The sequence below is a fragment of the Rattus norvegicus genome, chromosome 17 (genome assembly GCF_036323735.1).
Source record: "Rattus norvegicus strain BN/NHsdMcwi chromosome 17, GRCr8, whole genome shotgun sequence".
Lineage (NCBI taxonomy): Eukaryota > Metazoa > Chordata > Mammalia > Rodentia > Muridae > Rattus > Rattus norvegicus.
Genome location: NC_086035.1, coordinates 68654070 through 68677209, shown reverse-complemented (window position 1 = coordinate 68677209; position 23140 = coordinate 68654070). Strand labels below are relative to the sequence as shown.

Genomic DNA, 23140 nt, shown 5'->3' with positions numbered 1-23140 from the left:
AAATAAGGGCATAAGCCACTAATGTCTCCAGGGATGAGCCTGCTGGTCAGCCTCTGAGATAAACTAGTGCTTTAGAACGTCTCTTGAAGAGGCCTCATAAGAACATCTAGCAGTTTCGGTCTCCACTTACCAAAATCCTGTCAAATGCAGAAGGGGTCCCTCCTCTCTGGACATGTCCAAGAATGGTGACCCGGGTGTCAAAGCCCAAATTTGTCACCACAAGCTGTGGGGAAAATGTCCGTCAGAAAATACACAACTGAACAGACCACAGTAAGGCTATACCGGCCTCATAAGGTACCAGCACTGAGCAAGGGTCCTCTACTCTGTCTTCAGAATTATGAACGTTAAAACTGGTCATCGTTTCATTTCTACTGTGGGAACAGCTGCCTACAGTCCTAAAATCTATTTTTCCAAATAATGCTTTCATTGTTGAGTAAAAGCTTTTTTAATATTGTTGCTGTTTGTTTTGATTTGGTTTTCTTTACTGAAAACAGTATATACAGGCCAGGTTGGTCTTGAAGTTACGATCCTCCTGCTCAGCATCCTGAGAGTTTGAAAGTTACAGACAGGAAGCACCACACTCGGACTACTAAAGTTAACATCTTTACTTTCTGACAAGCAGATAAAAGTAAATAACACCGACTTCGCTACAAAAATGCTATCTCAGGTAGTTGTTTTTAAAGTATTATTTATGTTATGATTATCTCCCTTCATGATGTACAACTCTGCTGGGAAGGGAAGAACCCAGAAAATCCAGCCCCATGCCACCAGCAATACTGGCTGGTGATCTACAGAGTCTATGAATCTCCTTGGGACTAACAGATCCCCTGCATATATAATAAGGCTACCTATATCCATCCGTGCGCATTTCATGTTGCTGGAGTTCATCTTAATTTTATGTTACTGAGAAAGACAACCTCTGCCCTGCTCTTCTAAATAGATGTCAGTATATGCTGTTTAATATCTTTTTCACCAGCCCCAGTTGATGATTTAATGCTAAGGTGCAGATCTGGTACTGGAGTCATTACAAAATGAGCTTGGCTCATTAAATAACTGTAACTTAACAATGGTAAAGAAATCAGCTTGTAGGGCTATGGGTGTGCCTCGATGGTAAAGCACTTGCCAGGCACTTGAGATCTTGGGTTTCTAGTCCTTGGCACTGCCAAAGACAAGGAGCAAGGCATCGCATGGTGGTTGCACCTTTAATTCTAACAAGAGGATGGCCAATTCGAGGCTGGCACAGGCTCCTTAGCAGGAAGAAAAAAAAATAATGAAAGTTAAAAAATAAACCTTGTAAAACCAGATTAGTAATGCCTGCGGGCCCTGACTCAGGGCTGGAACCACGTAGCCTAGCTGTTGCTTTGTGGCCTCCTTAGTCCTTCTGCGATCCTGGTGAACAAGGCAAAGTCCTGTAGAGACTGGTAAGCACAGGTTGGAAAGAGTAGCAGGAAATTAGCCTGCCAGACCCTGCCCTACCTCAGGGGCCGTGAGGAGGCCGTGACTCATAGCCAAGTAGGCAGTTTTATTGGTGAGAATGTCATCAATTGATGCTTATTGGGCATGGCCTTGTCTATTGTTCCAAACAGAGAGGCTCTCAGAATATGCTGTCTGTGCCAAGTAGTCAAGATTCCTTACCTTCTGTGCAAAGCTTGCCTAACAGATGGTCCTTTCTAACACAAGAACATCATTATCTACCCAACTGTCTCACGTCTATGGTTAGTGACAGTTGTAAATGACCATTGAAGGTGAGGCATAAGAAGAAGCGCTGCCCGTCCAGATGTTCTTAAGTTTCACATCTCCAGTGCTTTGAAAGTTGAGTCCATATTCTAAATCTAATCCTGACAACTGACTGACAACTCCTATGCCCATCTAGGCTTACCTCCTTGATTTTCTCAGAGGTGATTGGCTTATTTTGGGTGTCGATTGCTCCTTCAGACACAATGATGATATTCAGCCTTTTCTTTCGGGCACGGTTCTAAGGAGACAGAAAATCAAGACTCCTAAAACTTTTAGTAGGTTTCTAATGACAACAATTCCGGGGAAATGTGGCCTAAGTGGAGATGGCCTCTTTCCAGGTAGAAATCATTGCCTAACTTGGGAATATTTCTCAGTAACCCCAAAGGTAGGTGAAAGATGCCTTTGCAAGATCTGAGGGGGGTTGTAGACGAGGTGACATTACAAGCGTACACAAGAATTTGGCTCCAGTTAGCCTGGGTTAAAGTATGGTGTGTAGACATGTTGATTATAGTGAGCCCCACAACAGCAGGCAAACCGAGGCTGGACTCTCCCAGTTTAGCCTACCCCGAAGCATGTTTTCTGTTCCCTTTATGCTAGAGCTCTTTCCAGTCTCTGCATGGACTTCCCTAGACTCACTCACATGAGGTCAACAACTCACCCCCATCACATGTGGTAATACTGCATACACGCCTGGGTAGCAGATAGGTACGTAATGGATAAGAAATTGAGAAAGGATACAAAAAAGACCCATGCATTGAGGGATTTTTTTCCCCAGTCTATAGAACCACTGGGTGAGGATATGAGGTGGAGCCTAGAGAGAGAAGACAAATTACCTGGCAAAGGGTCCTTTGGGAGTGGATATTATGACCCCATCCCCACTCTTCATTCCCCCATGGTTTTTTTTTTTTTCTTTCTGGCCACCATGAGGTAAATAATCCTCCTCTGCCTTGTAAGCCCTGTCATGACTCATGGTGTCATTGAGGGTTCAACCAACCATGAGCCAAGACCTCCAAGATCAGGAGCTAAAATAAAGGTTTCCTTGGCCTTAGTTCAGAGGTTTACCGCAGTGACAGAAATCTAACAGACATACTGCCCATGCGAAGGGTCTGAGATGAACACAGTTACCTCTATTTGCCAGGTCCCATTCTGGTGCCCTGTGCCATGTGCTTAGACCCTGGCACACACTGCCTTATATAAACTCAAGCAGTCACTCAAGGATATGACGCGTCTAAGAGTGCCTGGCCACTATATCATGCTGTAGGTTAGCTCAGTGGATTTTCTTTCTATAAAAATCACAAACAAACTATGGTCCCTTAGAAAAAGGTCGGTGTGATGGCCTGAATAATAATGGCCCCCATAAACTAATGTGTTTGAATTCTGGGCCCCTAGGGAGTGGCGCTATTATGAGGTGTGGCCTTGCTGTAGGGGTGGGCTCTGAGGTCTTACATAGGCTCATGCTACGTCCAGTGTGGTACAGTCTCTTCTGCTGCCTGGGGATCAAGATGTAGAACTCTCAGCTTCTTCTCTGCCATGTTTTCTCGCCATGATGTTAATGGGCTAAACTTCTGAAACTGTAAGCCAGCCCCAACTAAATTTTTTCTTTGTATGGGTTGCCATGATATGAGATCTCTTCGCAGCAATAGAAATCCCTAAGACAGCCAGTGTCATGTGTGTGGGGCCCTGGCTATGCCTGAAGGGGGGGCAAGAAGTAGAATGCTGACATGGATCAGAGGCACACAGATAATCAGGGTCACAAAGATTTGTTCTTGTCTATGACAGCTATGAAAAGCGCCACACTTTGAAAAATGTGTACAATGTGAAGAATGAAGAATTTGAAGAATAACAAACACTTTCTTACAAGCGTAAAGGCATGAGAAGTACTGGGTAGATTGCCTTAACGTTCCTTGAGAGAGTACTAGAAAGACAACAGGCCACAGAGATGGGACAGCTAAATAGGTGTGCCATAGCCATGGTGCAAACGATCCCGAAGTGGTTAAAAGACAGTGGAATCCGTGGCCTAGGGAAACAGCTTTGGTTGCTTGTAAAGTACTTGCCCTTTCAAACACAAGAACCTGAATTTCCAGAACTATGCTTTTAAAGAAGGACGGAGGGGCATGATGGACAAGCTTGTCGCACTAAAGCTGGGATAGTCGACAGGAGGTGGTTCCCAATTAAGACAGTGTCTCCAAAGAAGAAAAAGGGTAGACAGTGCCTAAAGAACAACACCCCAAGGCATTTTCTTGATTGCTACTTGAGGTGGGACGGCTGTGCCCACTGTGGGCAGTGACACCCCTGTGCAGGTAGGTTGGCATAAGGAAGTAAGTAAGCAGCATCCCTCAATGGTTCTTGCCTTGGGCTTCTGTCCTATGTTCTCAAGATGACGGACTACAAGCTAAAATAAACCCTTCTCTCCCAAGATCATTTTGGTCCAGTGTTTTATTACACCAACAGAGAAACAAACTATGATTCCTTTGCATGTGTACAAATACATTTATGCATACAAACAATGGAATTCTCAGGGCATTTAAGAAGGAAGAGAGATACAATGGCCCTACCACTTACTGAGTGCCTCCAAGTTCAGGGTCTAGACTGAATTAATTGACCCACTGACCTTCATAAAATCACTAATTTTCCCATGTAAGAGAGGACATAAAAAGGTGACATTCTGTGGTCAAAGTCATTCTCATAGCAGTACAGCCAATGTCTAAGCCAATGAATTCTGTACCCTTGCAAGAGATATTTTTTCCGTAAGCTAGTTAACCCTTCAAAATATTGGGGGAAACCTTACAGCATTGTATTGGTGGCCAGGAAAAAGTAAAAAGACAGATACAAAGAGAGCAAAATGTTCGGCTCTAATTCAGCCAAAACCTGGGGGATGGGAAGGTATAGATCCTGGTTTTGTCATACCAGAAAGCACAGTGTACACGGTCTAGACTCTAAGGAGGTTCTTTAGATAAGATTACATGAAGAAGTAGCCTTTAATCTAAAATGAGTATCTAGACATTGAACGACCGTTTTGAACAAACTGACTGTGCACTTCCTGTCAGCCAAGCCCAACAGTTATCCTTATCCCTGAATCACTCTCCATGGATGTGTGGCCTGTGACAGTGTCACTGTGCAATCAGGCTGCAGGCAAGTCAGGAAGGAGAAGACATGAGAGCATTAGACTTGACGTCTAAGGAAGATGAGACCACAGAAGTGATGAGACCACAGAGGTGACGTCCTGTGTGGTGGTAATCTAGTCCCCTGGGTCATACTCAAGCTCCAGGAAATGGGAATACTACAGCTCAAGGGACCAGGTGTGGACAATCTGTCTTAATTGGACACCTGAGGATATTGCTAATGTCCCACAGGTCAGGACCAAAGCAAAGGAAACTCCCTCCCAGAGGGAGGGTCGTTTTGATCATCCACCAGTAGCACTAGCTTGTTAAGACATCAGGCCTCCAAAAGAAGCTCGGTTTTTCTCACTATGACATAGCTTTAACCGTTCACATAGGTTTCTGTTTTGGCAAAACCTATTTGACTCATGACTTGGATGCTTTTCCTCCTTTAAGACTGACTCAAAAGCAACATTTTATTACCCACACACACGCAGCCGCTTCTACACACTGCTTCGGGGCTCGCTGGCTCTAAATAAAATTGGTCTGTGATATAATGGTTACATAACTTTCTTGTAGCTCAGTTATAAAGATCGCTTCAAAAATAAGGGAGAGAAAAGTCACCTACATATGAAGATCGGTAGTCCTGATAGCTAAGCACAGTCTTAAAGAAGCCAATCCACATTGTCTTCCGACTTCATAGGGGAATATCGGCCCCACCCTAAAAAGCAACTAGGCTGTCAAAGACAACATACAACAAACTCCTGACCAAAAAAGGGAGGAGCATGGATCAAAATAATTAGAGCACAGAAGAGCCTAAACTCCCCACACAATGTAGAAAGGAATGTCACAATACCTCACCCCTTATTTGGATGGTAGGGGAGATAAGATTTAAAAGGAGAGGTCGACACATGCCTGTCTGAGTTCAGTGATGACTCGAATAGCACCCGAGAGTTTCCTCTGTGATCCTGATGTTGGGTAGCCACCATGATCTCATCTTGTGACACTCAAGCCACTTAGAAGCAGAACTACTGCTTTGGATGGGAGGCATCAGTGGTGCCAGTTGTTTCTCCATGACAACGTCAGCCTATGCAAGCAGATCCTTGGCAACGGGCTTGACCTCATTTGGTTTTTGTTTTGTTTTGTTTTTTTACAAGCAAGTTTTTGAGTATTTAAAGGAGCCATCCAGCTTGGCCACCCCAAAAGACCTCGTGCATCCTTACTCTAGCAGCATAGCCCAGAGTCCCAGGTACCTCGGAGAGTTTGAGGCACATTTCTTCCTCCCAACCTTCCTCTGGCGGAGACTCTGGAAGGAACACCCAGTCGGCACCGCAAGCCAAGGCGCTCACCAAGGCCAAGTAACTGTGGGGACAAAAAATAATTAATACACTGGGAGGAAGGAGCCTGCTTGCAAGGCTAGTTAGTGTACCACTTATGCTCACAGACAACCTTGGGCAGCTATGCCCCTTGATATCCCCTGGGGGTTCTGGTTCCTTTGAGACTGCCCCCTGTTTCTAAGACTGCCCCCTGTTGCAATGAGTGGTGCAGAGCACTCATGTAGACGCCGCTAAGGTTCATTCCTACCAGGATGGTGTTGGCAGATACCTACCCACAGTGTCTCCCCATCACCTCCAGGACGAAGGTTCTCTGGTGGCTAGGAAGGGGGTAAAGGACACGTGTTAGCATTCACAGCAGAAAAAGCGTACTTAGAGAAGAAAGCTTGCTCCTCAGCTGTCTGGCTGACACCAAGCTGTCAAAAGCTGACTCGTTTTCTACAAAAAGCAAACTCTACTCAGTGCAAGTGCTTCAGACCTAAAGAGTAATGGGGCTTCAATAGTGACTGCATTTTGAGGGGGGAGGCGGGGGAGGGTGCTTTTTGAAACATGCTCTCATATGCCCCTCAGCTGACCTTGAACTGTGTGGCCAAGCGTAAGTGACCTTGAACTTCCGATCCTTCTGCCTCTGCATCCAAGTTGCTAGGACTACACGCATACGCTACCACCTCCAGCTTATGGGGTGCTGGAAATTGAGCCTGGGCTTCCTGCGTGCGAGGCAAGCACTATACAGCTAAACCACATCCTCGGTATTGCTTCAAGTTGCGATTCATCATTTCCGAAGACCACGCAATACTTTTAAGATGGCTTCCTATGCTTTTTTCTAACAAGCATCTACTCTGAACTAAGTTGGATACTTCTGAAAGCTATGGGTTAGCTGGGATCATAGCCGAGATCTGAGAACTTGAGAGGCCATGAAGTTGGGAGTCTAAAAACGGCCAATCTCATCTACAGAGGGGAAAACAAAGCCCCAAGCTGGTTATATCCAAGTAAGCCCAAGATCATGAATGCTACAAATCAGCTCCACCAGCACACAATGGCTGCCTGTCCTTGCTGTTGAAAGATCCAATTCCTCTGAGCGGTCCTTCCAGTCCAGAAGAGGTGATGTGATTTTCCCAGCGTCACAGAGTACAATGGGCAGAGGCAGCTAAGAACCAGACGTGACACACAAAAGGGGCCAGCCTCCCTCAATAACACTTGTTCCGGATGCTCCAAGCTTCGAGCCATCCCCTCACACAATGAAAGGCGCCTGTCTGGCTTACTATTTAGCTTGATTTTCAGGGAAAGATTTATGGGAATTCTGTGGTTCTCTAGAAAGCTGCTAGTCAGTCATGCCTCCTTGTAAGCCTAGATCACTGCAGATAAACTGTTAAATGTTCTACTCAAAATCGGGCTCATCGGTACCTTGGAATCTCAGCGGTGATGAGGATGTCTTGCTCCACTAACAAGTGTGCCACTCACTAAGAGTCTCTCTCTCTCTCTCTCTCTCTCTCTCTCTCTCTCTCTCTCTCTCTCATTCTGAAACAAGATGGCCTTGGGAGGGGGGGGGGGGCTTTGGATAATTATTGTTTCCTTGTGTTTTCTAGTTTTTCTCCCAATAAGCACATTTAGAATCATACAAATATGGGATCTGCTGAACGCTTTCAGAACCAGAAGTAATAGCCCGCTGGTTGGTTTCCCTAAGTCCTTTTACCTCTGGGCAGTGGTCATGATGGCATCAACAACTTCAATAATTCGGTGCAGAGCTGAATCTGTACCGATGGTCATGTCTGTGCCACAGAAGTCATTGTCAATGGAGCCCACCATGCCCACCACGTTGAGGTAGGCGTGCTTCTTCACTGTGTCCGAATCGATCTCACCTGTGTTAGAGATAAGAAACTCAACTCAGATCCAGCAAGAGCTACCATAGTCTCCTGGTGCTCCACCAGACGTGAAAGACAGTGGCCAGGGTATAGAAGTCAAGTACCCCGAGTTCTGTTTTTTTTATTAATTTCCCCAGAACTCTTCACAGCCTGAAATCAGCATACTGAAGGAAAGGTAAGCTATGTGAAGACAGAAAGAACTAGACAGGACAGAAATTGGCACTGGACAAGTTAGCAAGAACATTAGATTATAAAGATCCAAATGTTGCAACTTAGGATACAAACTTAAACATTCTTCATAGCAATGGCTGTGGACAATAATGAGGACACTTATTAATTTCTGAATTAAGTACCACAGAAACTTCTGATCACCTTCCTAGAGATGTCTTAAGGATGCCCACTCAGGAAACTAGTTAGTAAGTATGCTGTTAGCTGTCAGGATAAACATACCTGGTCAGGTGGTTCTACATAGATGAAATTAGAGTAGTGTGTGGGTGGGGGCGTGTTTCTTCTAAGTCTTTACTCATGGTCACCAATGGGCTGGTGTTAGATGGGGTATTAGAACAAACAGATGGAGTGAGGCTTCTCGGCTCCATTTCCTGAATAGACTTTTGAAGTTTGCTTAAAATGAAACTTGAGGACATACACTTTATCTCATTTCCGATTTTCATGAAATTGCTGTTTGAGCAACAGACTCTTGCTGATTACATTTGATATGCAATTGGGATTACAATAATAAGAACTTTATAGAGTCCTCAGACATCCTAAATAATATCAAAAGAAATTTAAAATTAAGAGAGAGGAGGGGGAGAGCAGATCAGCATCTTTAAATTGAACTCTTGTAACATAGAGATTTAGAGACATCCCTAGACATCTGTGTATCAACAGAAATACGTGATGGCTGGAAATGTGGATGCTGGCGTCCAAGGGCCAGTGTGCACACAGACAATGGTTACAGCTGCTTGGCTTCCCTTATGACCCTTATCTCTTTGATAGGGGTGTATATGATTACTGTCATGAGAGTCCACGGACCTCCCTAGGAAAAGGGGCGCGTAGTACCTAGCACACAATAGGGCTTACTGTCATTGCTGTTCTTATCTGGGATACAGATTTAAACTCTGCAGTGCCAAATCACAAGGGGCAAAATGACAGCCACAATTTGCCTATGGCTAAAAACGAAGCTGGGACTTCATTTGTGTGGTGGTACACCCTTTGAACCCAGGCTGGCAGGGGCAGGTGCAGGGAGATCTATAAGTTCAAATGCCAGTCTGGTCTATGTAGTGAGACCACATCTCAAAAACAAAAATAAGAAAGATGGCTCCGAAGTCGGTATGTTCAGGCTGGAGAGATGGCTCAGTGGTTAAGAGCACTGACTGCTCTTCCAGAGGTCCTGAGTTCAATTCCAAGCAACCACATGGTGGCTCGCAACCATTTGTAATAAGATCTGATGCCTTCTTCTGGTGTGTTGGAAGATAGCTACATTGTACTTATATATAAAATAAATAAATACATCTTTAAAAAAGTATATATGTTCACATCAGTTTCCCTCTCTCCCCCTTAAAGAATACACAGTGTACTTACTATTCCCACACTTTTAAAAACAAAAAAACAAAAAACACCGACAGGGAAATCTGAAGCAGGCTTCTCAGAGAAAAGCACTAACTTGGGAAACGGAAAGAGAAACATACCATTCTTAGCCAGCTCTTCCAGAAGACCGCTCCACTCCTTCCGGAAGAGGTTGGCTCCCGTGAGACTTCCGTCCCCACCGATCACGCACAGGTTGGTTATGCCCAAGCGTACCAGGTTACAGGCGGCTTTCAGACGCCCTTCACGGCTGCGGAAGGCTTGGCAACGCGCACTGCCGATGATGGTCCCACCCTGGAAAGGACATAGCATGCAGGCAGTAAATCAGACGGATCGGCACGGGCAGTGATCCACGAGACTTGCAGGACTTTCCAAAGGGTTTCTTCATTTTCATCTCGGTCATCAGTCTACTTCAAAGTCTGAGTTTCCTACTTTTAGTGGAAGTCCCTAAAGGAACACACTAACACTAGCCTGAAGCTCGTGGAAGGTGAATGTTAGCTTTCCACTGAACAGACAGAGTCAAGTGTCTATGGGGTCACTGCAGCCTCCCAGCTTCTTGGGGTCAAAGCGATGAACTGGCACTCCACTGGGCATCAGCCATGACCTGTAGAGCAAACTGGTCCTGCCTCCTGATGATGACCTCGCTCTCTTATGAGTCAGATCATTGAACCACAGGAATCTGAAAGGTGGGTAGTTTCAGTGGCTTCACTTAAAGTGTAGCCCCAATATGGTTGTCCCCATGAAGGGTCAGGACGATACCCAAGAGTGAGAGTTCACCTGTGCCTCTCTCAGTAAAACTGCCACCGCTCCCCCAAAAGCTTCCCACCCCTTCCCCAAAAGTTATGATTTTAGAACAATAAGGTTTCTTTAAAAAAAAAACAATGAATCAATTTAGAAAAGTTGAGTCCACCCCTTAGACAACTGCTTTTGACTAGTGAGGTTTCCAGGCTGAACCATGCTGCAGGCAGAGTTTCAATGCAGATGGCTCAACTAAAAACCCATTATCCTTCTTGCATGCAGAATTTATTTGTATGTTTATAGCTCATTTATACAGCCATAGAAATTTACAATTTTACCTGAAAATTACTGCCAGGTTGTTGAGTGAAACTTTAGTTAGAAATTACTAATAGAGCTGGAATCAATTCACCACCTATACCAATCCTGGGTTAACATTGCCGATGCTAAGTGTGATGGGAAACTGCTTATTCGGACATCACAGAGGCAGGCCAGGGGTGGCACATGCCAAGTCCAGAGCAGAGCTGAGCCTGTCCTCTGAACCTTCTGATGAAGATCAGTCAGAAGGACAGACTACTTGTTACAACCGGAAGTCAAAGGGAACCATGGGGTCACCAGGGCTGAACAGATATGGCGGCCAAAGCCAGGGAATGAAACTATGAGCAAGCAACTTACAGATGCCATTCACAGATTTACACACACACACACACACACACACACACACACACACACACACACAATCTTTTAACCACAACAGTGTTTCCTGTTTTCCTATCTCAATCACAACAGCAGAATGGGGATGTTCTGTGTTGATAATGCGCTTGTCTTGAGAGCATTACTCCGCCTAACTATGATGTGCCAAAATGTCCTCCACTCTCTAGGCACGCAGCAAAACTAAGAAATTCCCAGGTGCAGTGTCTGAGTCTTTGATATTTGTTAAGGAACACACATGCCTTTAGCACCTTCAGAGCGAATTTGCAATTTTACTTATATTGAAAAGTACTCAGGATAAGTCAAAGATTAATCTTAGGTTTTAAAGGCTCTTCTTTCCTTTCTACAACTTCTCTTTACTTCTCAACTAATTAGGAACCTTCATTAAGGTTCTAGGGATATTAGAGGCAGAAGTTTCCCTGGACAGATTTCTTTAAAATTCAAAGCAAGCAACTGTTTTTTTTTTTTTTTTTTTTTTTTTTTTTTTTTTTTTTTTTTGCCTCCAGTGACAATTACCTCTTCCTTGTGCACAACACAGAAATTAGCTGTGTCTGCTTCAAGCGAGAACAGGGCTGAAGTGTCCCAGTTAAATCCACAGCCCCAGGGGCTGCCAGGCAGAATATTTCCCAGGCTGTGTTTTACTCTGTGCCAAGGATATGTAAAAACCCAGTGGGCACAGAGATTGACCGATGAGCACACAGTACCAGCAAACCGAATTAACCTTTGCACTCTTCTGCTCTGGAGGAAAGAGTCTGCCACAAGTACCACAGTGAACAGTAACTGAGGCTTGCAGAGGCACCCAAGCTTGTACTGCAAAGACGCTTCCTGAGTTAAGGTCCGGTTGATATTTTTAAGACTTAATAAAAGGGCCTGAAAGATGACTCAGTGGTGAAGACTGCTTGCTCTATAATCATGGGGACCAGATCCTCAGATTCTAGCTACCAAATACCAAGCCATGCATTGCACAAATGGTTGTAACTGCAGCCCCGAGGGACCCAACATCATCTTCTAGACTTCCATGCACAGGCATACACATATGCTTACATAGGCACTCAACATACACACATAAAGTAAAAATATAATTAAATGGCACATATTGTAGATTGAATGCAAAGTGTACCCCACAGGCAGCTGACTTTGAAGCCTTGGTCCTCAAGCAGTGGTGCTATTTAAGAAAACTGTAGCTGGGGCTGGGGAGATGGCTCAGCAATTAAGAGCACTGACTGCTCTTCTAGAGGTCCATTGTTTAATTCCCAGCAACCACATGGTGGCTCACAACCATCTGTAATGGGATCCGATGCCCTCTTCTGATGTGTCTGAAATGTACTCACATAGCTTAAAATAAATAAAAATCTTTTAAAAAAAAAAAAAAAAAGAAAGAAAGAAAGAAGGAAAGGAAAGGAAGAAAGACAGAAAGAAAGAAAACTGTAGCTGCTTTGAGACTAGGTGAATTCCAAGTGGTTTGCTGGGGTTGGCCCTTGAAGGTGACAACCATCTCAACTTCTGGCCCCAGTCCTCTGCTTCTGATCTGCCAGGGCACGGAGAAGCCACTCAACAGTCTCTCTTTGTCACAAGCTTGACCACAAGCCACCGTGGCCTGGACTGCACAGTCTCTCAAGCCACCTTGCTCTCCTGACTTGAAGGACTCTACCTACTGAACCACGAGCCAATGTAACCCTCCTTTGGTTTCCTTCAGTCAGATATTTGTCCCAGAGACAAGGAAAATAAGGAACAGGATAAGAAGTGAGTGTTCCCTGGCCTTATAACCATCTTAAAACAATAAACTAATTACAGTTTATCATTAGCTACCAGGGATGGGAACACGTGTTAGAACTTACTCAAGCATCCAGTGTTTTAAACAGAAGCAGAGACTTTAAAATAGAGAAACAAAGAACAGCAAGGCACCTACCACTTGTAGAATGCTGGAGACACACTCCCACTTGGCTTCCACAATATTGGAGCCTCCATCCACCATGCCTTGGTAACCCTGGATGAGAAAAAATAAACATCTATTTAAAAAGAGTCTGGGCTTTAACTGATCAACAAACCCACGAATTATATAACAGAAACACAAGTGACAATGAACCTAGTTTTTAAACTGTTAAAAGACAGTGCAACGTAAGCACTGGATAAAAGTATTTAACTATAGTAATCAATCAACCAATCAATCAATCAAAATCAAAAACCTCTAAGTTCATTTCTATAATGAACATAGGAAGATAAGGGAATGAACAGTTAGAAGTCTCAGTGCACTCTGGGTCCATGTGTCAGGTCCTACTTCCCACTGTGATGAAACAGATCCTGCCTAGGGTGGCGTATCTTCTAGGGTGGAGTATCTTCTAGGGTGGAGTATCTTCTAGGGTGGAGTATCTTCATCCAAACTCTCAGGCTGCTGAGCCGGAGAGAAAACAGTGAAGGCTGCAGCTAGGGTAGCATCACAACTCAGGAGCTCTCCCAGAAAAGCAGGACACAGAGTTACACTCACTGAAGGGCTGGGATACAATGTAACACGAAGACCTGCCAAGCTCGCACACAAAGGCTCATTGAGATAAGGTCTGCACTCAGTGGTAAGAGAATGTGGTCCCAACGTGCACTTTGGAGAAGAGGACCAGCGGGAGGTTCCAAAGCAACCAGAAATTGTTTCGGGTCTAGAGCAGGTACCCCTTTCCTGGCATCAATGTCCTGTAGCATCCACACTCGCAGAACTGTTCCCCACTAGGCCATCACAGACCGTTTGACCACTTAACTATGCTACACATATGTTCCCTTTCCTCTTACTCTTTTAACTTAAATGTTGGGCTCTGTTTGTTGGTGCTCACGCACCCCAGACTAGGCCTGAATTTACTGCGAAGCTGAAGATGACCTTAAACTACCTCCCATGCAATAGAGTTACAGGTGTGCACTGCACCCGCACACCCCGCTTTATTTGGTGCTAGGGATTAAAACCAAGACTTCCTGTGTGCCAGGCAAGTATTCTACCAACCATTCTATACACATAACCAGCCCAAAATACAGACTCGATACTCTAAAAATTGATTTACTTATTTTTTTTTTTTTACAAAGGGTTCTGCTACTTAGAAAACAAGATATAGATAGCCTAGATATGTTCGGCAAAGGAATAAAGTCAAAGGAAAATTCAAAAAAGAAATGAGAAAAGAATGGCTTCGTTACTATTGCCTTTAAAGCTTCCGCCCCACTGCACCCATGGGAGCTTGCTAGGAAATGACTCGGGTTTTTACTGCAAAGTCATTGTGCTCACATCATATCAGAGAGAGAGAGAGAGAGAGCTGCCACCTGCAGCTTTAAGCTGCCTTTGACTAAAAGGAAGAGATTAACAAATTGAGAGAACTAATTTTACCCTTTTCATTCTCATGCAGAAAGTGAGATCCTTTTTTTTCCTATTGAGGCAGAAGGCTAAACACTTAATGTAGCCAAAACATTTTCTAAAATTCCATTTTATACTCTTACCTTCAAAGCCAGTTTTATGACTCACCTAGGAAAGCAAACCTCTGAGCCTTTTAAAGTTCACATTCAGAAGAAAGATTACTACCAGCTTTGTTAATACCTATTCAGAGGCTATGGGACCTGGGCTGGTTCTATCACAGCCATCCTCCAGCAGAAGTTCTCCTGTCAGGCAGTTCACTCCCAGGAAAATGTAGGCCACAGGCTCTGAAGTATTCTGAACAGCACCAGGTTGGGCATCCGTGGCTCCCCACTGATTCTGCTAGTACTTAAGGGTCCTTGTGACTACTCTGCCGAGTCATGTGCTGACTCCACTAGAAACAAAGTAAGACTCACTCACAGAGGGTTTTCAAAGTGATCTCTCTTTTTTATTTTTTAAAAATTAAAAGACCATATGGAAGATTACCATCTCATATTAAATTGGACCTTTCATCATTTTCCTTTTTCCTGACCTCTCTACAACCCTTCCTTCCTACTGCTCTCTCTAATTCATAGCATGTGTGTGTGGGCATATATATATATAATATATATAATACACATATATACACATATAGACACAATTATATATATATATATATATATATATATATATATATACATAAGAGTACATACTCCTAAATATATTTCAATAGACATGCTAACATAAAAGAGAAACTAATAAGACCTCAACTCTACACAAAGAACTATAAGCTACTAAGAAATAGTGAGGTTTTTAAGACCTAGTCTTCCCAAATTGGTTATCCAAAACCGTGAAGTCAAGCAAACACTGGGCCAGCTTTCTAGCCTCACCCCCTTTAATTTCCAAGACAAGATCTCACTCTGCACCCCAGACTTGTCAGGGCCAAGCTAGCCTTGGATTCATGGGAATCCTCCTGCTTCAGCTTCCTGACGCAATTACGTGCATAAATCACCACATGGGTTACCATTGGTTTTTCAAGTTCTGGATCTTGGCTTGGTTTTACCCATGCAGAACCTAAGTAGACAGTGTTCCCTTCTCAACCTGGAGGGCTCTGATCACCTCTCTCCCAAGGGCACTGAACTAAAGTAAAATACTTCACAGCCACCCATTTAAAAAAAAATGTACTCAGTGGCTTAATTACTTCATGGAAAATTCCTATAAGGAAAGAAGCCATAGAGTCAGTCCTTGGTAAAGCTGGGTCAGTTCTAAAATAGATTAGAGCATGGCATGACATTGTATGGTCCTGTACTTGGAGCTTGAGCAAACCACTAACACACTAACTTCATTTATTTCGGCCTTTGGCATTATTAGATTTCCTTAAGCCAAAGCAAACAATTTCAATTGCAGGAAAGCTGTGAACCTAAAAGCCACAACAGGAAGGAGGTGAACCAGCCTTCTACCATGATCACAGTCAAATCTACACGGCTGATCCGGACACCAACATCCTCAATGGGAACTCACTCAGCTTCACTGGGAGTGACAGTGGAGGTGGCCAAATCAGGGAGAGAGTCCAATTTGACAATGTTAAGTGTGTCTGGACGGTCTGAAAGCAAAACCAGCACTGATGGCCGTATGAGGTCAGAAATGGCATGGGGCGTATGAAGTTAGTATAAGAGCTAGCATAGTTTAAGCATTCAAGGAATGGATGAATGAATGAATGAATGAATGAATGAATGAATGAGGAGAGGACGGGAGGGGAGAGGAGGGGAGGGGAGGGGAGGGGAGGGGAGGGGAGGAAGGGAGAGGAGAGGAGAGGAGAGGAGAGGAGAGGAGAGGAGAGGAGAGGAAAGGAAAGGAAAGGAAAGGAAAGGAAAGGAAAGGAAAGGAAAGGAAAGGAAATATCGCTTGCCCCTGAGGCTATTAGCAACACTCCAGACACATCCTAGCCAGTGTTCCAGTGGAAAGGGCAGACATTAATTATATGAATTGGCCTTTTGTAAATCAGTGAAAGTTAGCCAGTGTAGCTAAGAGTCATGCATGTTAGTGCAAGGGCTGGACCTGACAGGGTGTGTGCAGCTGAACAGCCTCTCAGGAGACAGCATATGGGGCTGCAATACAGCTCCACTCTCAAGCACCACTGCTATTAGTTTTAGGCAGATGTAGAGGTTAAGTAGCTTAGGTATTAAGGATCTTCCAATGTACAAATAGTTAAGTTAAAAATCCCAGAAGCATGCTTGAATGAGTTGTGGGTAATAGTGCTTCAAGGTCGAAGCACTGACAGGGGCAGTGGAAGCCAGCACGAGAACGGGAGTGGCATTTGAGGACAGCAATGAACCAAGAGATGCTTTCAAAAGTCAGCCCGGACACGGTGATGTGTTTTCAATTCAAGGAATCCTACCCACTGGCTTTGTCCGTGCATGTCAAGAGCACGAGAATCACCCAGATTGCAGCCCAAAGTCACCTCTGTGCTCATTTCTCCAGGTGTGGGTCCACCATCTTACCCAGGCTGACAGGGCGAGTACACTTCTGAATAAAAAGAGCAGAGGCTAGAACGGGGTTTTGTGGATTTTTCTGTCATAAGCTTAGCATTCCTTACTTGAAAGGCCAGGAGTTGGGAGCTCGTTTTACAGGAGAATGAGAGCTCCAGCAAAGTGAGGGCTGGGGAGGAATCTGCATTAGGAAGGGGAAAAAATGGTGCCAATCCACAAGTTAGGGATTCTTCTTTCCCTTTATTTCTTTGACGTTCATCTTTCTGTTTTATTTATTCACTTGGGGACAGTCTCATGCAGCACCGATTAGGCTCAAACTTAGAGGTTGCCCTTAAAATTCCTGTTCTTCCTGCCTGCACCTCCAGCGAGCTTCCAAGTTTACACTGTCGGGGATCAAAGGCGAAGCAGCAAGCAGGCTAAGAGAGCACTCTCCCACCTGCGCCACACTCCCCAGCATTCGTCAGGATATTAACTAGGCAGGCCGTGGTGCTCAGGGCCTGAAACCAGAGAAGCTGAAGTGGCAGGCTAATTGTTTACATTCAAGATGAAAAGCCCGGCTGGTAGAAACCAGAAATAGACGCGTCAACTGAGAGACAAGGACAAGCAGAGACCCTCAGGCCACTGGAGCCACAGGGAAGATGACATTGGTTCCATTTTGGTCAGTCTGTGAGGCATGGCAGTGTCAGAATTTGGGATTAAAATTTAGGATAGCAATAAGATTAACGGGACTTGGTTTCGGGGTGGGCAATGAGTTGAGCTTGGAGAGTAACTATAAATGACTGCTAATACACAATATCAAACTGCTGTCTTTCATGTAATGATACAAGCCACTTAGGTTACCTTTTTTGTAAAGTCTCTAAGAATGCTTCTTTGAAAATCTGCAAAAAACCTTCCACAATAGGACATGAAACCCACACAATAAACTAAAAGCAATGAGAGTCCCGTCTTCTTCAGATAGGTTAGTTTCATTTTTCCTATCCTGGGTTAGACCCAGGCAGCCTGCTCTGGATATGGTCTTTCCTGAATGTATTGGTCTTGTCTTACCACTGCTACGGAGCCATGGCCTTCTGTGGGCTATTAAGCCATAAAACAAAAAAAACAAGAAACTTAAGAGCAACCAAACGGGGTGGGGGGTGGGGAGAGAAAGTAATAAACAACCAGCTCACTGCATAAGAAAAACTGGGTTAACCCACCAACCCATCCCATCTCTCCTGGAATGGAGCCCAAGACTCCACACGCACCACACGTACGCCTGACCCAGATCCATGGGCCTGCAAAACAGCAGCCAGATGGAGCAGCTCAGCCAAGCAGGTGCCAGGCCTTTGCGGGAAATACCAGACTTTTCAGGTTCATCATACATTTTTCACGCACTTTCAGAAGAAGAGAAGAAGGGGTGGTGGTGGTGGGGAGGAGCATGAGGATAAGCATAGAGAGAGAAACAGGAGAGGGAAGGAGAGGAACAGAGAAAGGGGGGGTGGGGGAGTGAGGTGGGTGGCAGGGGTGGTGGGGTGGTGAGGGAACCAGGAGAAGAACTCATTGTTTCATTAATACTAACTAATCTGTTTAACTGTTCCAATCTTCTGGCAACCTTGGCAGTTCTAGGCAAACAGAAACTAGAGCATTCATTGTTGTCTTTTATAAAAAAAAGAAAAGGAAGGCCAGGGATATGTTTGGTAGGGCGAGGTATGGTGTGGTGGAAGGGGGTGCCTCAGCGGGTCCCTCTGAGGTACCAGCCACACTACAGGTGTAGTACGGAATAGAGTTTATTTAGGACATGGGGAGGGAAGTCGAGAGGGTAGTAGAGACAGAGAAAGGCAGAAAGAGTGTGTAGATGAGTAAAGGCTGACCATGATCACATGGAGAGAGAGGGGGCAGGAGAATGGGGAGAGCAGGGGCATTGGGGGAGCCGGGGGAAGAGGATAAGACAGCAAGAGAGCAAGAGGGGGCAAGCATCCTCTTTTATAGTGAGTCAGGCATTCCTGGCTGTCGCCATGTAACTGTAGGGCAGAGCCTAGAAGAAATGCTAACATACATGAAACAACGTGTTGGGATGAATCACTAAGTGATGCTTCAAAACATAATCCCAGCACCTTTCTAAATTCAAATCAAATAGATTGAGAACAGTAGTCCCTTGTGAGAGGGACTATGCCTCCCGGGAACACAGCCACCTCGAAACGATCTTGACCGATCTTGACCGTTAGAACTATTGGGAGGAGGTGCCTCTGGCCTCGACTGGGTAGAGGCAGAATGCTCCTTCACGCCCTGCAGTGCTCAATACTTCCAGTGCCCACCCTTGAATGATCTTTCCCATCCCAACGTCCACACAGTGCTGCGTGAGGTTAGGAAAGAAGCCTCAGTCTTGGGGACAGCTCATGAGTCCCAGGTCAGGGAGTTCATCACTTCAGTCACATGCCTCAAGTCTGTGCCTGGCTGCAAACCAATGGAGTCAAAGGCAAGTGTGTCTTCTTGCCCTGCAACCAGCCGGCAGCCAGCCCCTTCGGAGGTAGTGCTCGAAACTATTCCACATGTTTTCTCCCAGTGAGGGGGTGAGACAGAAGGGCTTTGTTTTCTTCCTTCCCTTTCTTTTCTCTTTCCTCCCCTTACCTCCCTCCCCACCACCCCATTCTTTTTCTGAGGTTTGGAGGCAAGAACTTATCCGAGGCTGGCCTGGAACTCACTAGGTAACCAAGGATGCCTTTGAACTCCTGAAGCTTCCCTGCCTTCATCATATCCAGCCCAGATATGACTCCCCTGGGTCAAATGAGGTCACAGGATCAAAGGGTTAATGCACTCCTTCCCAGGCACTGTCTGGGCTGCTTGCTGTGGATCCAGTGTCCTACCTAATCCCTGGAAGAGCTGTGCTAGGACTCTAAAGGTTTGGATGTTCAAAGGCAGTGTGGATGTGACCGCACATGTGACTCTGGGTGACCAGGAGCTCAGGGGAGGCCATCCCTGCAGGTGTCGGCTTCTGTACAGAAAGGTACAGCCCCTCACACCAGGTAAGTTGAGCCAAGATAGTTTTCAGCCTCGTTTCAGGTCACCAGGGCTTTGCTGTCAACAAGTGGGTAAAAGCTAACAGATGTGGGGGTTCTTTTTCGTGTTCTAAAATTATTGAAGCACAAGTTTTACATCTACAGTGGACTGCTTACTGCTACTCGAGGGAAGAATCTTACTCATGTGCCAAGTCCACAGCGCCATCGCCCTCGCTCCCATAACGAGGCTTCCAGAGTCTTAGACTGAACATTTGCTCATTTCCCCAGCTCAATCAGAGCAGTTTGAAGAGTGTGTAAGGCAATCTAATAAACCCTGTCTTATAGCCGTACATTGTTGGTTCTGTTTCTCTAAGGAACTCGGAAAACAATAGTGCAGGGGATAAATCCGGTTAACCTCAAAAGAAAGATCAAATGTCTTCCGCTGTAGGCTGACAAGATGTTCTTTCTTTCAAGTCTTTAATTTGTGAAATGTGCAGAGTCTGGTAGACACTGGTCTGGAGTTTATTTAAATATCACCAGAACTCAGACAGATAAGGCGGGATATGACAGAACAAAGTACAGACACAGGACATAAGAACTACCCATGCGGGGCATCTGAGGGAGCACTGAGAGTTTACCAGACAGTAAAGTTAGACCCTCACACAGACATAGCTTGTGGTCTCTTCCCCAACTAACACTCAAAGACAGAGTTGACTTTTAAATGGACCAGTGGGTTTCCCAACATTGCTAGAACTGACACGTGGGGCCCATTGGTTCTTCAAGGTTGAGGGCTTAAAAGGTGTTAGGCAGGGTTCCACTGTAACCTTCTGGGTGCCAGGTACAATCATCTCTCTAAGAATGAGATTATCAAAACTGTCTTCAAGCGATGGCAAACACCCTTCAGTACAAGTCAGAAGTAACTAGGTAAGCTTGGGGGGGTGGGGGTGGGGGTCTGTTATAGGGCTGAGCTCCTTCTGGCCCTACAAAGGACTGAACAGTAACTTGGAGAATGCCAACTGTTTAGGGGAACATTTGGTTTAACTGTGAAGTAACAGAAATATCTGACTTCCTTCCCTCATACAACCTACTGAGCCCCCAGCAAGATCAAAGCAGTGACTCATGTGGAGCTTTCTACTTTCCTCTAGGTGCTCAGCAGCTTGTAGCCAAGAGCAGAGGACACCAGGGCTGTGGCCTGTGTAAAGAAAATCACATGGGCTCCTAGGAGAACCTTCTGTAGACTCTAAGTCCCTAGTAAATTTGAAAGTGCTGCTAATTTTAACAAGAAACCTCATCTGGCACTGCTCCAACCCCAGAGAGCTGGTGAAAGCCACATTACTTATTAAGAACTGCTCTTGGGCCAGAATGCACAGTTTTATCTCAAGGCTCAAGGCAGGAGAGAAAGGCAGAGAGAGAGAGAGAGAGAGAGAGAGAGAGAGAGAGAGAGAGAGAAAGGGAGAGGAGAGGAGAGGAGAGGAGAGGAGAGGAGAGGAGAGGAGAAGAGAGGAGAGGAGAGTGTGAGTGTTAGGGGAGGTGGGAGAGCTCTGAAACAGAAGCAGAAGGAACAATGTAAAGGCCCCAACTGAAACGGGGCTGACACTTGGATCCAGATAACTTGTGTAGCAAGTTCTTACCACACAGAGCCATCTCCTAAGCCTTGAACTGATCTGTTTAAAAAACAATTCTTTTGCATTTTGAGCCCCATTTGACAAATACAAAATTTACAAATATAAAATGGTGTTCCTTATAGTTCTGGAAATAAAGAGGCTCGGTACATGGTGGTTCCTTCTGGTTCTCGTGCTATAGATTTCCTAAGCTGCCAGGACCTGAAGCACCAGAGACAAAGAGCAGTTTTTTGAGTGTGGTTAGTTATTGTTACTGAGTTTCAGTTTGTGTCAGTGATGATGGTTTCATTGTGGCATTTTCATACATGTTTCTCCTCATTCATTGCCCTCCTCTCGCTCCTGTCCTCTTACCCTTCATGCTAATCCCCCATCCCAACATCTTTCTACTGTCCTCGTGTCATAGGTATTTTATCACCTTCTCTCCTGGTCCTGTTCTATGCCTTTAGATGTCTTCTTGCTGTCATATCACACACACACACACACACACACACACACACACACACACACACACACGCACAGGCACATTGAAAATCTAAGATCTGCCGGAGAACAAATGTATTCATCTTTCTGAGGCTAGCATTTAACATGGTGATTTCCACTTGTATCCACTTCCAGACAAACTCATGATGTCGTTTTTTATTTGTGCAGCAATAAAGTTCCATTTAACCCAGATTCTTCACCGTGAAGCCAAGACATGACCAGGCACTGGGGTGTGGTGTCGGCTTCACATTCATGATGGAAAGCTCAAAAGGGATGGCTTTCTATTTCTGGTCCTATTCTTTGAGATCAGCTCACACGTTGACATCCTCATAATCATTGACCCAGCAATCAAGACCAGGAAGTGGATACCAGCATGACTTTTGAGCTGTCTTATCTCAGTTTCCTTCTCACTCCTGGTGCTCAGCCAAGGGAAGCAGTAAGAGAGAGAGACCGGTGAGCTCAGGGCTGTGAGCAAGTGGGTGGGGCAAATTCCCCAGTGAGAGACAACACAAATGGGAAGCACTGACCTCGTATATAAAGTACACTTTGGCCCCCGTGTATATTCCCATGCGCACCACAGCACGGACAGCAGCATTCATGCCTGTGGAAGGAACAGAATCAGTTGTCAGTAGACAGCGTGTGGCTGGTTCACCAAAACCTTGGTTAACTGCATGTGCTTCTGTTTCCTTGTGGGCTGTGACTGTGACACATATACTTCAAGGATTAGTACAGTGAATACAAACAACTGGAAACCAGGGAACCCCGCATATTGGGGTTCATCTAAGGGTGGGGTTCACACTGGAAAAAGAGCCTGGGATATTTTTAGTTTGGAGTATCACTCATCATCTTTCTGTGGCTTTTCCTTTTTTGAGACTAGCTCGAGGCTGACTAAAGCTTCCAGCTCCCTAGCCTCCTGGGTGCTAGGATGGCAGTGTGTGTTCTGAAGCACAGAATACTAGGCAACTCCAGACAAACACTAAGGAAAACGGATGGCAGGTTTTGAGGGCCAAACTCAAAGAAATTAACACCGAAGGTAGCAATGGGTCTGTGACTTGAGGAGAAGCTGAATAATTATTTTATCCCTAGATATTGATGTAATAAAAAAAGTCTTTATTATAAAACAAATCTTGGCATTTTTTTCATTAGAAGAGGAAC

The 23140-nt window shown here is 45.0% G+C and overlaps 1 protein-coding gene across 3 annotated transcripts in view; it reads right to left on the bottom strand.

The window, feature by feature from the left end:
- Nucleotides 1–23140, bottom strand: part of Pfkp (phosphofructokinase, platelet) — a 64307-nt gene that overhangs the window by 26846 nt on the left and 14321 nt on the right. For all 3 annotated transcript variants that reach the window (XM_063276718.1, XM_039096037.2, NM_206847.2), the window contains exons 2-9: nucleotides 22513–22586; nucleotides 12971–13048; nucleotides 9720–9909; nucleotides 7863–8028; nucleotides 6445–6489; nucleotides 6089–6197; nucleotides 1880–1975; nucleotides 131–223 (exon numbers count right to left, since the gene is read on the bottom strand). In XM_063276718.1, coding sequence (XP_063132788.1) covers nucleotides 131–223; nucleotides 1880–1975; nucleotides 6089–6197; nucleotides 6445–6489; nucleotides 7863–8028; nucleotides 9720–9909; nucleotides 12971–13048; nucleotides 22513–22586 — 851 coding nt within the window. The remainder of the gene's footprint in view (nucleotides 1–130; nucleotides 224–1879; nucleotides 1976–6088; nucleotides 6198–6444; nucleotides 6490–7862; nucleotides 8029–9719; nucleotides 9910–12970; nucleotides 13049–22512; nucleotides 22587–23140) is intronic.